General features: G+C 44.8%; 1 protein-coding gene across 8 annotated transcripts in view; it reads left to right on the top strand.

The window, feature by feature from the left end:
* NCKAP1 (NCK associated protein 1) overlaps window positions 1-15,063 on the top strand; it is a 181,883-nt gene that overhangs the window by 54,406 nt on the left and 112,414 nt on the right. For 6 of the 8 annotated variants that reach the window (XM_056536108.1, XM_056536107.1, XM_056536103.1 and 3 more), the window contains 2 exons: window positions 2,818-2,928; window positions 11,426-11,518. In XM_056536108.1, coding sequence (XP_056392083.1) covers window positions 11,507-11,518 — 12 coding nt within the window. In that variant the 5' untranslated portion in view covers window positions 2,818-2,928; window positions 11,426-11,506. The remainder of the gene's footprint in view (window positions 1-2,817; window positions 2,929-11,425; window positions 11,519-15,063) is intronic. The other 2 variants (XM_056536106.1, XM_056536102.1) reach the window with 1 other exon arrangement.

Here is a 15,063-nt window from a genome sequence, read left to right as displayed (position 1 = left end):
AACTTTTTTTTATATAGATCAACTGGCTCCAGAAAGTTAAACAGGTTTGTAAATTACTTCTAGAGATGAGCGAACTTACAGTAAATTCGATTCGTCACAAACTTCTCGGCTCGGCAGTTGATGACTTATCCTGCATAAATTAGTTCAGCTTTCAGGTGCTCCGGTGGGCTGGAAAAGGTGGATACAGTCCTAGGAAAGAGTCTCCTAGGACTGTATCCACCTTTTCCAGCCCACGGGAGCACCTGAAAGCTGAACTAATTTATGCAGGATAAGTCATCAACTGCCGAGCCGAGAAGTTTGTGACGAATCGAATTTACTGTAAGTTCGCTCATCTCTAGAAGTAATTTACAAATCTGTTTAACTTTCTGGAGCCAGTTGATATATATAAAAAAGTTTTTTTTCCTGGAATACCCCTTTTAAACAGTCATTTTGTTTGTCTTGTGCGGTTTAATAAGCAATGGAGGGGCCTTTTCTCCATCAGGGACCCCTGATTGTCTGTGTTGTGTCTTTTAGGTGTTTGTTCAGTTCTCGAGGGATTGAACATCCAATAATGACAACTTAAGTCCTTGCTTTGAAGTCTTTGTGTTTCGGCTATATCTGTTTCACTGCTTGTTGTTGCTGTAAAGCATGGCGTGTAAGGTGGCAGAAGAGCTGCATAGAACCACTTTGGGGAATTGCATTAAAACAAAGATTAGTTTATTATTACAACCCAAATATTTGAACTCCTTTCCCTGCCTGTTGTTTAGATGAGTAGTGGCGTCAAAAGTAGTGGTGTGCTGATGGGTGATTGGGTATAGAATGGATTAGTTTCCCTAGACAGCATTAGGTCTCCAAAGGTGATGACATTTTGGACAATAGAAATCTCTGTCATTTGAAAAAAAAAAAAAAAGTTTGTGTCACAAGGGTCTGAATGTTCAGACCGCTCCGATCGCTAGAATGAGCCAGAAGTCTCTTGCACAGTGAAGCAGCACTTTATCCAGTAATTCTGTCCAAAGCTTAACTTTTTTCCTAGGGTTTGTATGATTAATTTTTTTTTGCAACTACCGTATATACTCGAGTATAAGCCGACCCGAATATAAGCCGAGGCCCCTAATTTCACCCCAAAAACCCAGGAAAAGTTATTGACTCGACTATAAGCCTAGGGTGGGAAATACATCATCCCCCCCCCCCCCATGTCATCATCACCGCCTGTCAATCCCTTCATCAGTGGTCTTCAACCTGCGGACCTCCAGATGTTGCAAAACTACAACTCCCAGCATGCCCGGACAGCCATCGCCTGTCCGGGCATGCTGGAAGTTGTAGTTTTGAAACCTCTGGAGGTCCGCAGGTTGAAGGCCACTGCGGCCTTTGTCATCATCCAGACCCCCCCCCTTTAGTTTAGGGCTGTCCGTTTTCACCGGGAGGGCCCCTTCTCCGTGCCCTGGGCCGGCCCCGAACTAGTGACGTTGCCTTAACGACGACTCACAGGGACGTTCATGCGCAGGCTACGAATGAACATCCCTATGCATCGTCGTTGAGGCAACGTCACTAGTCCGGGGCAGGTGCGGAGAAGAGGGACACCCCGGAATGGCTAACCCTCCCCACCGGACGGTCCCTGCAGCATAGGTGGCCCGGACCAGCTCACCCTTCCTTCCCACCGAGGGAAGGTGAGTAGAAAACTAAAGGGGGGGGTCTGGATTATGACAAAGGCCGCAGTGCTCTTCAATCTGCGGACCTCCAGAGGTTGCAAAACTACAACTCCCAGCATGCCCGGACAACCGATGGCTGTCCGGGCATGCTGGGAGTTGTAGTTTTGCAACTTCTGGAGGTCCGCAGGTTGAAGACCACTGAGAAGGGATTGACAGGCAGAGAGTTCACTCGAGTATAAGCCGAGGGGGGGCATTTTCAGCACGGAAAATCGTGCTGAAAAACTAGGCTTATACTCGAGTATATACAGTAAGTTGCAAAATAAAGTGTAATATGTATGTACTCACATTGCTGTGAGGAACTTTTTGCCTCATCTTCATGGAAACACTAGCTTTATAAGAAATGGCGAGGCAATTGGCTTGGATGAGAAGCTTGACGTTCTTTAAGGCAGCAGAAACAGTTATTTGCATCTCATTATAACCTGAATTTTAGTTAACGTATAACCGGGCATCTGTATGTCTTGTACGTTGTGCAGTTTTTCATTGTATACTGTTTATAAAAACTTTGAAATAGTTTTTATTACAGTCTTTATAAACACAGTCATTATCAGAGAAGTTCAGCACATTTTTTTGGCAAAACGAATCATTGCGTTCTTCTCTTCTCACCAATTGACTAGTTTTTGTTTTCTTTTATCGCTGCTGACATTTCTACCTCAACTTTTTTATTTTGTGTTTTCATTTTTCTCTTTAGGATTGAACATTCAGTGCTTTCTACATCTCCATTCATTACAGCTTATTCTTTTCTATAGGAGATCTTCTTTTGCTTTTTTTTTTCTTTCTTTCATTCTCGTTTTCAGCTCTGACCGCTCTTTGCACTTTGTTTTATTATTTCTCATTTCACTCTAAAACAAGAATAAAAAACAAAAAAAACTGACAGTAAACCCAATGGAGGGGAGATATCAAAACCTGTCCAGAGGTAAAGTTGCTGAGTTGCCCAGAGCAACCAATCAGATCGCTTCTTTCTTTTTTAACAAGGCCTCTGAAAACTGAAAGAAGCGATCTGATTGGTTGGTATGGACAACTCAGCAACTTTTCCTCTGGACAGGTTTTGATAAATCTCCCCCAATGGTTTCATAAACAATAAAACTGTTCTAAGATTTTATTTTTTATTTTTTGATCAATTTTTCGTTAGGCATGTGGGGATCCCAAAGCAAAGCCTTCTTACCTGATCGACAAAAACTTAGAGTCTGCTGTCAAGTTTATTGTCCGGAAGTTTCCTGCAGTTGAAACCCGCAATAACAATGTAAGTAAATTTCACTCTAATACTATGTCCAATGTACTGGTTGTATAAATAAGTCTGAAAATGTTTGTAGTGGGGGTACTTATGCTCGGTAGTTCTTATTAAAAATGCAATCATATTACCCTTGTGTGAAAACGGCCTTAGCATTACATACTGTGCAATCCAGATCACAAGAGTCTGCATGTTGGTTATGGAAATCTAAATATATTTGGTAGCTGGTCTGAGCTTGTGAACCCCTTCAAAGTATGGAGGTTATTTGAGGTTTTATTCTTTTTTAAAGGAGTGTTCTTTAGGTTTTTCCCATTTTAGGCTGCTTTTATACTCAGCTATAGTATTAAAGGGAAGCTAACACATTCAACATGCAGTCTAATCTTCAGGCATCATATTAAAGAGCAAGAAGAGCTGACTTAAAAAGATGAGAGGCCTGTAATTTTCATCATAGGTATACCTCAACTATGAGAGACATAATGAGAAAAAAAACATCAAATCACTTTGTCTGATTTTTAAAGAATTTATTTGCAAATTATGGCGGAAAATAAGTATTTGGTCAACAACAAAAGTTCATCTCAATACTTTGTTATATACCCTTCGTTGGCAATGACAAAGGTCAAACGTTTTCTGTAAGTCTTCACAAGGTTTTCACACACTGTTGCTGGTATTTTGGCACATTCCTCCATGCAGATCTCCTCTAGAGCAGTGATGATTTGGGGCTGTCACTGGGCAACACAGACTTTCAACTCCCTCCAAAGGTTTTCTATGGGGTTGAAATCTGGAGACTGGCTAGGCCACTCCAGGACCTTGAAATGTTTCTTACGAAGCCACTCCTTCAGTACCCGGGCGGTGTGTTTGGGATCATTGTCATTCCCAATCCTCTCCTGGACCATCCAAATGCAGACAGGCCCGAACATGTACTGGCTTAGCAGGGGGACACGTCTGGCACTGCATGATTTGAGTCCCTGGCTGTGTAGTGTGTTACTGATGGTAGCCTTGTTACTTTGGTCCCAGCTCTCTGCAGGTCATTCACTAGGTCCCCCCCGTGTGGTTCTGGGATTTTTGTTCACCGTTCTTGTGATCATTTTGACACCATGGGGGGAGATCTTGCGTGGAGCTTATCAGTGGTCTTGTATGTCTTCCATTCTCTAATAATTGTTCCCACAGTTGATTTCTTCACACCAAGCTGCTTGCCTATTGCAGATTCAGTCTTCCCAGTCTTGTGCAGGTCTACAATTTTGTTTCTGGTGTCCTTTGACAGCTCTTTGGTCATGGCCATAGTGGAGTTTGGAGTGTGACTGTTTGAGGTTGTGGACATGTGTCTTTTATACTGATAACAAGTTCAAACAGCTGCCAATAATACAGGTAACAAGTGGAGGACAGAGGAGACTCTATTACAGGTCTGTGAGAGACAGAAATCTTGCTTGTTTGTAGGTGACCAAATACTTATTTTCCAGTCAGACAATGTGATTTTATGTTTTTTTTTTCCCTCATTATGTCTCTCATAGTTGAGGTATACCTATGATGAAAATTACAGGCGTCTCTAATTTTTTTTTTTAAGTGGAAGAACTTGCACAAATGGTGACTGACTAAATGCTTTTTTTGTTTTGGGCTAAGTAGTCAAGTGAGCAGTTCTACTTAATGATTGACAGCTTTCTACTTGCACAGAGAACTTTTCCCATAAAACTATCTATCTATCTATCTATCTATCTTTCTATCTTATTCAATCAGTTCAGCTTCTCCGGTTCTATAAAATGTCACCTGCAGGTTGGACTGTGTTTTCAATGTGACAGGTTCCCTTTAGGTGACCGTATACCAAAAGCTGTTTACCTAAGGTTTGCTGAGCCGATACCGTTCTTTACTTATCACTTCATACACAGTCGGGCAGTTAAAATCCAATGTGCCAACTCTCGTAGTCAGGAGGCCTCTATATACTTAAGATAGGTGGGCCAACTTTTCACTATATAGCACTGTCAGTGGAGTTTGGCAGAAGCTTTCTCCTCTCTCGTCAGGACACACATACGCTCAGCTGTAGGGGGGTAGAATTCGGAAGAGACAGCTGTTGGACGAACAAGCAATTGGCTTGCAGCATGTGCATGGGCCATAATGTGCATGGGCTGCAGTATGCTCCAGAGGAAGTTGTGTAGTTCTTTCCAGTCTGAACATAGTGCTCTCGCCTGCCACCTTTGTCCGTGTTAGGAATTGTCCAGAGCAGGAGAAAATCTCCACAGCCAACCTCTACTGCACTGGAAATTTCCTGACATGCACAGAGGTGTCAACAGAGAGCACTGTAGTCCAATTGGAAAGAACTTCCTCTGTAGCATATAGCAGCTGATAAGTATTGGACGGATTAAGATTTTTAGATAGAAGTAATTTACAAATCTGTTTAAAGGACAAGTATCATGTAAAAAAACATCCCCTATCCTCAGGCCCCCCACGATCTCCTGTTTAGAGTCCCTACTCTCCTATACAGTGGCACGTCACGACCCCTGCCCCCTCCATATAGCTCTATAGGAGAGCCGTTTGGCAATCTTTGGCTCTCCCATGGAACTATGTAGAGGGGGCGTGACGGGCTGTTGTATAGGAGAGCCGGAGCTTTTTTTTTTTTTTTTTTTTTTTTTAACGTGATACTTGTCCTTTAACTTTCTGGCACCAGTTGATTTGGAAACATTTTTTTTTTTTTAGGGGTACTCTGGCCCTAAGACATCTTATACCCTATGCAAAGGATAGGGCATAAGATGTCTGATCGTGGGGGTCCTGCCGCTGGGGACCCCTGCAATCTCGCATGCATCACCCACCTGTGGGAGCTGCTCGCAGCACTACAGCCTCAGAGTCTGCCAGGTCATGACTACTTGCCGGAGTATCAGGACGTCACGACTCCGCCCCCGTGTGCCCCCGCCCCCGCAATGTAAGTCTATGGGAGGGGGCGAGACGGCGCGATCAGACCTCTTATCCCCTAGCCGGAGTACCCCTTGAAGGCCACTTTCACAAAAGGGTAATATAAATGCATTTTTGCTTCCATATTATGGACACAAGTCCCTGCCTGACTGTGGGTCTAATGACCAATGATCACAAATTACCCCCCCCCCCCACTCATGCACATTAATCCACAGCTGAGCATGTGCATGTATATGTGTGTGTGTTCCGAGGAGAGGGAAGACAGCTGCTGACAGACTCCACTGGCAGCGCCCTGCCTTCTGAAGAACAACCCAATTCGACATGCTCAATCCCTCTATTCTGACACTCGCAGCCAGCTGAGAGTCAAGAAGCCACTTTACACTCACAATCCATGCTTTCCAACAGGGTGCCTCCAGCAGTTGCAAAACTGCAACTACCAGCATGCTGGGAGTTGTAGTTTTGCAACACCTGGAGGTAATCTGGTTGGGAAACACTGGTATCAATGGTTGGCCAATCTTTTCCAAATTCCGATTTGGCTGGCTTCTAATGTATATGGCCAGCTTTAGAGGCCCCAGGGAGAAGGAACAGAATCTTTAGTCTTTGTAAAACGATTAAAGTTAATGTAAAATGAGCATATCGGGGTGTGTATCCAGATTTCCATTTTCCTTCTTCCTTCTTCCTCATCTTGATAGTGTTTTTGCTCTTTAGAAACTATTCCACGTGAAGAACAAATGAATAATATGAAGAACATATTGGGCTACTAACAGTCAAAACAGTTTCCTTCAAGTAGGGAACGGCTGCTTTCCAAGTATTTCTAGCAAGCAGTGTTCAAATTGCTGGCTGAAATCCTGCTTGCTGAAATGAACTCTTCAGTGTTAGCAGCATTCTTAGACCCACATACACACTGCACACTTCACACTTCATTCCTTGGATAGCCTGACAAGATTGTACAAGCCTTGCCTAACAAAGGAAGGTTGATCTGCCAGCATGGATGACTCTTACAGGTTAATGAGAGTTCGAATGTCACCACATAAGAGAGTGTTCAGAGGCGCAGTCAGGTGCTTATACTGAGGAGTACTCGGGTGTATATACTGAGGAGTACTCGGGTGCATATACTGAGGTGTACTCGGGTGCATATACTGAGGAGTACTCGGGTGAATATACTGAGGAGTACTCGGGTGCATATACTGAGGAGTACTCGGGTGCATATACTGAGGAGTACTCGGGTGCATATACTGAGGAGTACTCGGGTGCATATACTGAGGAGTACTCGGGTGCATATACTGAGGAGTACTCGGGTGCATATACTGAGGAGTACTCGGGTGCATATAGTGAGGAGTACTCGGGTGCATATAGTGAGGAGTACTCGGGTGCATATAGTGAGGAGTACTCGGGTGCAAATAGTGAGGAGTACTCGGGTGCAAATAGTGAGGAGTACTCGGGTGCATATAGTGAGGAGTACTCGGGTGCATATAGTGAGGAGTACCCGGGTGCATATAGTGAGGAGTACCCGGGTGCATATAGTGAGGAGTACCCGGGTGCATATAGTGAGGAGTACCCGGGTGCATAGACTGAGGAGTACCCGGGTGCATAGACTGAGGAGTACCCGGGTGCATAGACTGAGGAGTACCCGGGTGCATAGACTGAGGAGTACCCGGGTGCATAGACTGAGGAGTACCCGGGTGCATAGACTGAGGAGTACCCGGGTGCATAGACTGAGGAGTACCCGGGTGCATAGACTGAGGAGTACCCGGGTGCATAGACTGAGGAGTACCCGGGTGCATAGACTGAGGAGTACCCGGGTGCATAGACTGAGGAGTACCCGGGTGCATAGACTGAGGAGTACCCGGGTGCATAGACTGAGGAGTACCCGGGTGCATAGACTGAGGAGTACCCGGGTGCATAGACTGAGGAGTACCCGGGTGCATAGACTGAGGAGTACCCGGGTGCATAGACTGAGGAGTACCCGGGTGCATAGACTGAGGAGTACCCGGGTGCATAGACTGAGGAGTACCCGGGTGCATAGACTGAGGAGTACCCGGGTGCATAGACTGAGGAGTACCCGGGTGCATAGACTGAGGAGTACCCGGGTGCATAGACTGAGGAGTACCCGGGTGCATAGACTGAGGAGTACCCGGGTGCATAGACTGAGGAGTACCCGGGTGCATAGACTGAGGAGTACCCGGGTGCATAGACTGAGGAGTACCCGGGTGCATAGACTGAGGAGTACCCGGGTGCATAGACTGAGGAGTACCCGGGTGCATAGACTGAGGAGTACCCGGGTGCATAGACTGAGGAGTACCCGGGTGCATAGACTGAGGAGTACCCGGGTGCATAGACTGAGGAGTACCCGGGTGCATAGACTGAGGAGTACCCGGGTGCATAGACTGAGGAGTACTCTGGTGCATAGACTGAGGAGTACTCTGGTGCATAGACTGAGGAGTACTCTGGTGCATAGACTGAGGAGTACTCTGGTGCATAGACTGAGGAGTACTTGGGTGCTTATACTGACCATGTAAAACGTGTACAGGAATAAGCTTACTCTGCTTATTCTGAGGCTTACTCGGGTCCATATGGCGAGGCGCACTCGGGTGCTTATGGCGAGGCGCACTCGGGTGCTTATACTGACCATGTAAAACGTGTACAGGAATAAGCTTACTCTGCTTATTCTGAGGCTTACTCGGGTCCATATGGCGAGGCGCACTCGGGTGCTTATGGCGAGGCGCACTCGGGTGCTTATGGCGAGGCGCACTCGGGTGCTTATGGCGAGGCGCACTCGGGTGCTTATGGCGAGTAAAGTGGCTTAAAGCAACACTGCAGGGTTCCTACCTAGAGAAGCATGTGCTGCAGCATGGTAAGCACTAGTATTGTTATTGGCCGACACACAGGTATGAGTCAGCGGCTGAGGATTGTGAGATGCACATCTGGTCGAACCTGTTGTGATCCTATGTGCAGCACAAGGTATAGCAGTGTAAGGCTGTGCTATCCAGGAAGCGGCTGGCTACTCTCTGCCGTAGTGCACTCTAGGGTGTGGTATTTGCCTTACTTATCAGCTCTAATGCTTAACAGCAAGCATCTAAACTATGCATTGTGTGTCCATAAGTGTTTCCCAACCAGGATGCCTCCAGCTGTTGTAAAACTACAACTCCTAGCATGCTCAGGCAGCCAAAGGCTAGTCTATACTCGCGAGTCTTGACTCACCATGGGCCTTACATCTGAGCTTGTCTGGAATAAGTCTTTTTATGTATCTAAGTTAGACAGCACTTGTTCTATGTACACTGAAATATTGTAAATACTGACATATTGAGAAATGAAGATGGTACTTTTATTTGTAGGGACCTGGGCTAATATAAATTATTTGGCTCACCATTGTAATATGGATGCATTTTTTTGTCTATATTACATCCACAAGTCCAGACTTACAGTGGGGCAAAAAGTAATTAGTCAGCCACCAATTGTGCAAGTTCTCCCACTTAAAAAGATATGAGATAATGAGAAAAAAAATCCATAAAATCACATGGTCTAATTTTTAGAGAGTACCTGTCATCAATCCATATTTTCTAAACTAACTCAGGCTATATTCCCTAACTATTCCTAACACCCCTCCTGCTCTTAAAAAAATGTCCAAGTTTTAAAAAGCTCTCTATCATACATTTCCCTTCGCTCACATTGAGTGAGCTCCCAGCAGGAGTAAGTGGGTGTTTCCCATCAGGCGCGGGACATCACTGAAGCCTGCGAGAGTTGTGCCCCACATGCACTTCCTGAGCTTGGTCTCCTGCCAGGCCGGGAGGAGACCAAGCTAACTGTTTGACTTGTGCAGGCAACAGAACAGAGCCACTTAGTGGCAGGTTTTTTAATCACATTAAAAACGTATAAAGGTTGAGAATTTTATATGGTCAATAACAAAAGTTCATCTCAGTACTTTGTTATTTACCCTTTGTTGACAATGACAGAGGTCAAAGTTTTTTGTAAGTCTTCACAAGGTTTTCACACACTGTTGCTGGTATTTTGGCCCATTCCTGTGATGTTTTGGGGCTGTCACTGGGCAACACAGACTTTCAACTCCCTCCAAAGGTTTTCTATGGGGTTGAGATCTGGAGACTGGCTAGGCAATTCCAGGACCTTGAAATGCTTCTTAAGAAGCTACTCCTAGTTTATATGTTTGAATTGAAATATAAATTATTGCAGCACCAGCTACTGACATTCTACTGGAATGTACTTTTTAATGTGGTCTCCTTACTTTATGTAGATTATATTCCTTAATAAATTATGAATATGTCTTAATATAGCTTTATTTGGAAAATGCCTTAACTGCTTAAATACAAGGTATTCTTTTGAAGGGGAATGCTTTTTACCATGTGCTTATAAGAGAGTGAGGGTCCTTCAACTGACCTCTATTAGGAGAAGCTCCAGAAATGGTTAGTGGCTCCATGTTTTCTAGAATTGGTTGCTTGTTTTAGCCAATGCTTAAAGGATTACTCCAGTGCAGTAAAACTTATTCCCTATCCAAAGGATAGGGGATAAGTTTAAGAATGCAGGGAGTCCGACCGCTGGGACCCCCGTGATCGCCTGCATGGCACCCTGGCAGTCGCCATGAAGGGGCTGTGTAGACACAGTGGCGGTCGACACGCCCTCTCCATGCAACTCTATCGGAGAGCCGGAGATACAGCTTTTGGGTACCTCTGGCTCTCTCATAGAGATACATGGAGGAGTCGTGTTGGCTGCCGCTTCGTGTGGTGGTTTGCCAGGGTTCCGTGCAGGAGGTCGTGGGGGGTCCCAGCGTTCAGAACCCCACATTCTAAAACATAATCCCTTTCTCAAATATAGAACTCATGAGTGCCATATCTTTCCATTGATGGTTGGCAGAGTCTTCAAAATGAATGTGCACTATGTAAACCTAACAGTTGACTTCTTTAAAGAAAGTAAACTTTTGCTACAGAATTGTCCGTTTATACCCAGCACAGTTCTGTAAGGTCTGCTGACATTTAGAACTAACATCACTTATAATCCAGATCAGCTTCATCCTTCATGATATAATCTTCTTGCTTCGCTTTAATGTACATTGCCTCATTGTGTGTTCACATTTTTTCTGTGTATATATATCTTAACTCTCTAATATCTCTCTTTGCCTCGCCCATTGTTCTCTTGTGTCTAACAAGTGTTTTTGCTTCTTATTTTTCTCCTTTATTTTGGTTGCTTTTGTCGTATTGTGACTATCTAGTTCTAGATTGTTTTTACTGTATTTTATGTTTGTATCTACATTTATTTTGCATGCCTAACGTGGCTTTGCCTGGATATTCTGTTTGGTAAGTTCAGAATTTTAAGTGTCTTTTGCTTCTACATCTCAGGATGCCTTGCCTTGCTTTATCTTTCTACTGACCCAGCCCTTTAGAACAGTTGCTCTTTTGTTTTTTCCATTCTTTGCATTTAACATGTTGCCAAGCAGTCTTTTGATAAATGTATAAGCCTTGTGTATTAATAGAAGAGTGGTAAGTATGAGATCCTGAGGTTATATCTAGCAGCCAGCAGGCCAGATGATTAGGATGGCTATCATTTTTATTGGTCACGCTGTGAATAAATTAGCTGAATATTTGTCTTCCAAATTTTACAGCAACAGCTTGCACAACTCCAAAAAGAGAAGTCTGAGATTCTGAAAAATTTGGCACTTTACTACTTCACTTTTGTGGATGTTATGGAATTTAAGGTGAGTGTTTAGCTTAGTCTCATACTTGATAGTAGTGGCTCTTGTATAGCACAGTTGGGAAAACTTGTGTAGCAATTAGCTGACTCAATCTTCCTTAACCCCTTAACAATGCATGGCGGATATGTCAGTCATGGAGCTGCTATAGCAGGGATGTGGAAATCCTATCACCCGACGCCCGGCACATGCATTTCCGGATGCCGGGAAGGTGAGTTTTTCAGCCCTTTAGCCCTGCTTCGGGCAAGCAGGGCCGGACTTGAAAGCCTCTGACAAGTACGGCGGCACTCAGGATGTATGGAGTGGGATCCTGACTCAAGCCCGCTCCATACCCGGCAGCCCCCAGCTACTGATCGCCGTGGCCGGCTTTTAACTGTTTAGATCACCTCTGTCAAAGCTGACAGCGGCATCTAAAGGGACGTGTAAATGCTCCCTGTTGGACTAGTGGGGTGGATCGATCCACTGTAGGGGTAGCTGGAGGGCTTACCTCTGCTTCTCTGGTGTCTGTGGCTCTGTCATTGGCTGGACCAGGCTTCATCGATGGAGTGCAGAGCACACAGATCAATGGAGTGCAATTGAACTGCATTGATCTATATGAGGAATCTACTGATTCCTCCTAAAAGTCCCCTAAGTGTAAAAAAAAAAAAAAAAAAAGTTTAATAAAACCCCTTCCATGTTAAAAGTTAAATTCACTTCCTTTTCCTATATAAAAAAAACATGTATACCTAATAAAAATAAACATATTTGGTATCGCCGTGTGCGTAATTGTCCAAACTAATAAAATATAACATTATATATCCCGTACGGTAAATGACGTAAATGTAAAAAAAAATACCAAATCCCAGAATTGCTGTTTTTTACAACATCCCAGAAAAAAAGTAAAAAGCGATTTAAAAAGTCAGATCAATACTAAAATGAAACTGATACAAACAACAGATTATGGCGCAAAAAAAATGAGCCCTCATACAGCCTGGTATACGAAAAAATTTTAAGTTACAGGGGTCAGAAAATGGCAATAAAAAAAAAAATCTTAAAAGTTCAGATTTTTTTAAAATGGTAAAAGGGGATGAAACTATACAAATGTGGTATTGCTGTAATTAGGCCGACCTAAAGTATCAAAAGAACATGTTAGCTTGACCACAAGATAAATGGCGTAAAAAAGAAAATTTGCTAAATTATGTTTTTTTAATTTCAATTTCACCTCACCAATTTTTTTAGTTTTTGTATCGGAGCATGTCATATGGAAAACTAAAAGGTGTCATTACAAAGTACAATCGGTCCATCAAAAAACAAGCCCTCATATGGGTCTGTAGATGGAAAAATAAGAGTTATTGTTATCATTGGGCGAAGAGGAAAAAGTGCAAAAACTAAAATTGGCCCGGACAAGGGGATTGTCATAGGGACAAGTAGATTGTGCTCCCGTTTTAGTCCCTTGGGCAAGTAGTTTTTTTATTTCAATTTTATTTTTTTTATTTCCACACCCCTGTATAGATGTATGAACTGGAGCCTGCTACATACCCAGTGGTTCCCACTGATGGCCAGCATGAAAAAATCTCCATTGCTGGCTATTAAAGGAGATATCTTAAAGGAGTAGTCCAGTGGTGACCCAGTGGTGAACAACTTATCCCCTATCCTGAGGATAGGGGATAAGTTTGAGATCGCGGGGGGTCCGACTGCTGGGGCCCCCTGCGATCTCCTGTACGGAGCCCAGACAGTCCGCGGGAAGGGGGCGTGTCGACCTCCGCACGAAGCTGCGGCCGACACGCCCCCTCAATACAACTCTATGGCAGAGCCGAAGCGCTGCCTTCGGCAATCTCTGGCTCTGCCATAGCGTTGTATTGAGGGGGCGTGTGGACCGCCGATTCGTGCGGAGGTCGACACCCACTATCTGACCGGAGAGCCTGGCACCCGTACAGAGAGATCGCAGGGGGCCCCAGCGGTCGGACCCCCCGCGATCTCAAACTTATCCCCTATCCTCAGGATAGGGGATAAGTTGTTCACCACTGGGTCACCACTGGACTACTCCTTTAAGGAATACATCTTATGACCTATCTGCAGGGACTACTCCTTTAATTTAAATGCCATTTTAAAACTGACAGCGTCATTGGTGGTGCAGTGGCTGGATCAGCTCCCCACTATGCAATCGATTTGAAGTCGATCCAGTGTGGCAGATTGAGGCCTGAACAAGGCCTTCCTTGGCTGCCGTGCATGAGCTGCTGCAACAGTCTATCAAAGACATGCTGAACAAGGAAGTCACTGATCAAATGGTTCAGTGTAATTTCACTAATCTGTATAAGCAATTGAATGATTTCTCATAAAAGTCTCATAGGGGGTCTGAAAAAAATGTGTAATAAAATAAATTAATAAAAAATTTTAAAAAAGGAATAATTAAAGTTGTTAAAAAATACCCTGACTCCCTTGATAAAAATTCAAATCATCCCACTTTTCCCTTTTTTCTTATAAAAAAAATAAATTTATACATGAAATGAACATATCTCGTATCTTCGTGTGCAGAATTGTCCAAACTATTAAAATTTAAGGATATTGATTCCTGATGGTAAATTATGTAAAAGAAAACACTTTCTGGAACAGCAGAGTTTTTGGTCAAATCTCAGCGGCAAACAAAAAGTGTTATGTACACAATATTGGTACCCACACAGCTCTGTGGACAGAAAAATCAAAAGTATTAGGGGTCGGAACAACTAGGACCAGGTAAACTGGAATTCTGCTCCTTTTGAAGTGGAGAGCTGAGCTACAGTTACCTGGCACCACTACTATACAATGAATGGAACATGGCTTTGGGTCCCGTACATTGTATTATGTGCGGGGCTGAGAGAAGTTGGTCGGCAGGGGGTACCAGGCCCCCCTCCTTTCTGTTTGCGGCCACTGAAGGTGGGTCAGAAAGCCTAAAGTGCGGAACTTTTACAGTTTGCATAACTATCATTGGCTTTAATGGGGTTTGCAAATACGTTGTAGTCCTGCAAGCTACAATGTTTACGTAACTCTGCGAGTTATGTACCATATTTATCGGGGTATACCACACACTGGCCTATAACACTGGCCCTCATTTTACCAAGGATATTTGGGGTCTAGAGCCCTGCTGCTGCCGCTTCTCTCCCGCTGCTATCTGCGCCGCTGCCCGTTCTCTCCCACTGACTATCGGTGCCGGCGCCCCATTGCCGGCGCCGATAGCCAGGGGGAGAGAAGCGGCCTCGGTAATGGGGCAGCGGCGCCGATAGCTAGGGGGAGAGAAGAGGCAGCGGCACCCATTGCCGGCTCCGCTGCCACATTGCCTCCCCCATCCCCGTTTGTATAATTACCTGTTGCCGGGGTCGGGTCCGCGCTGCTTCAGGCCTCCGGTGTGCGTTCCATGCGTCGTTGCTATGCACTGCACGGCGCGGCGCAATGACGAGTGACGTCATTGCGTCTCGCAGCGCATAGCAACGTCTCGGGGGACGCACACCGGAGGCCTGAAGCAGCGCGGACCCGACCCCGGCAACAGGTAATTATACAACCGGGGATGGGGGTGGCAACGGGGCAGCGGCGCCGGC

This window comes from Hyla sarda, chromosome 8 (genome assembly GCF_029499605.1).
Source record: "Hyla sarda isolate aHylSar1 chromosome 8, aHylSar1.hap1, whole genome shotgun sequence".
NCBI lineage: Eukaryota > Metazoa > Chordata > Amphibia > Anura > Hylidae > Hyla > Hyla sarda.
The sequence above is the reverse complement of the archived record's forward strand: the minus strand, read 5'-3'. Positions and strand labels throughout refer to the sequence as shown.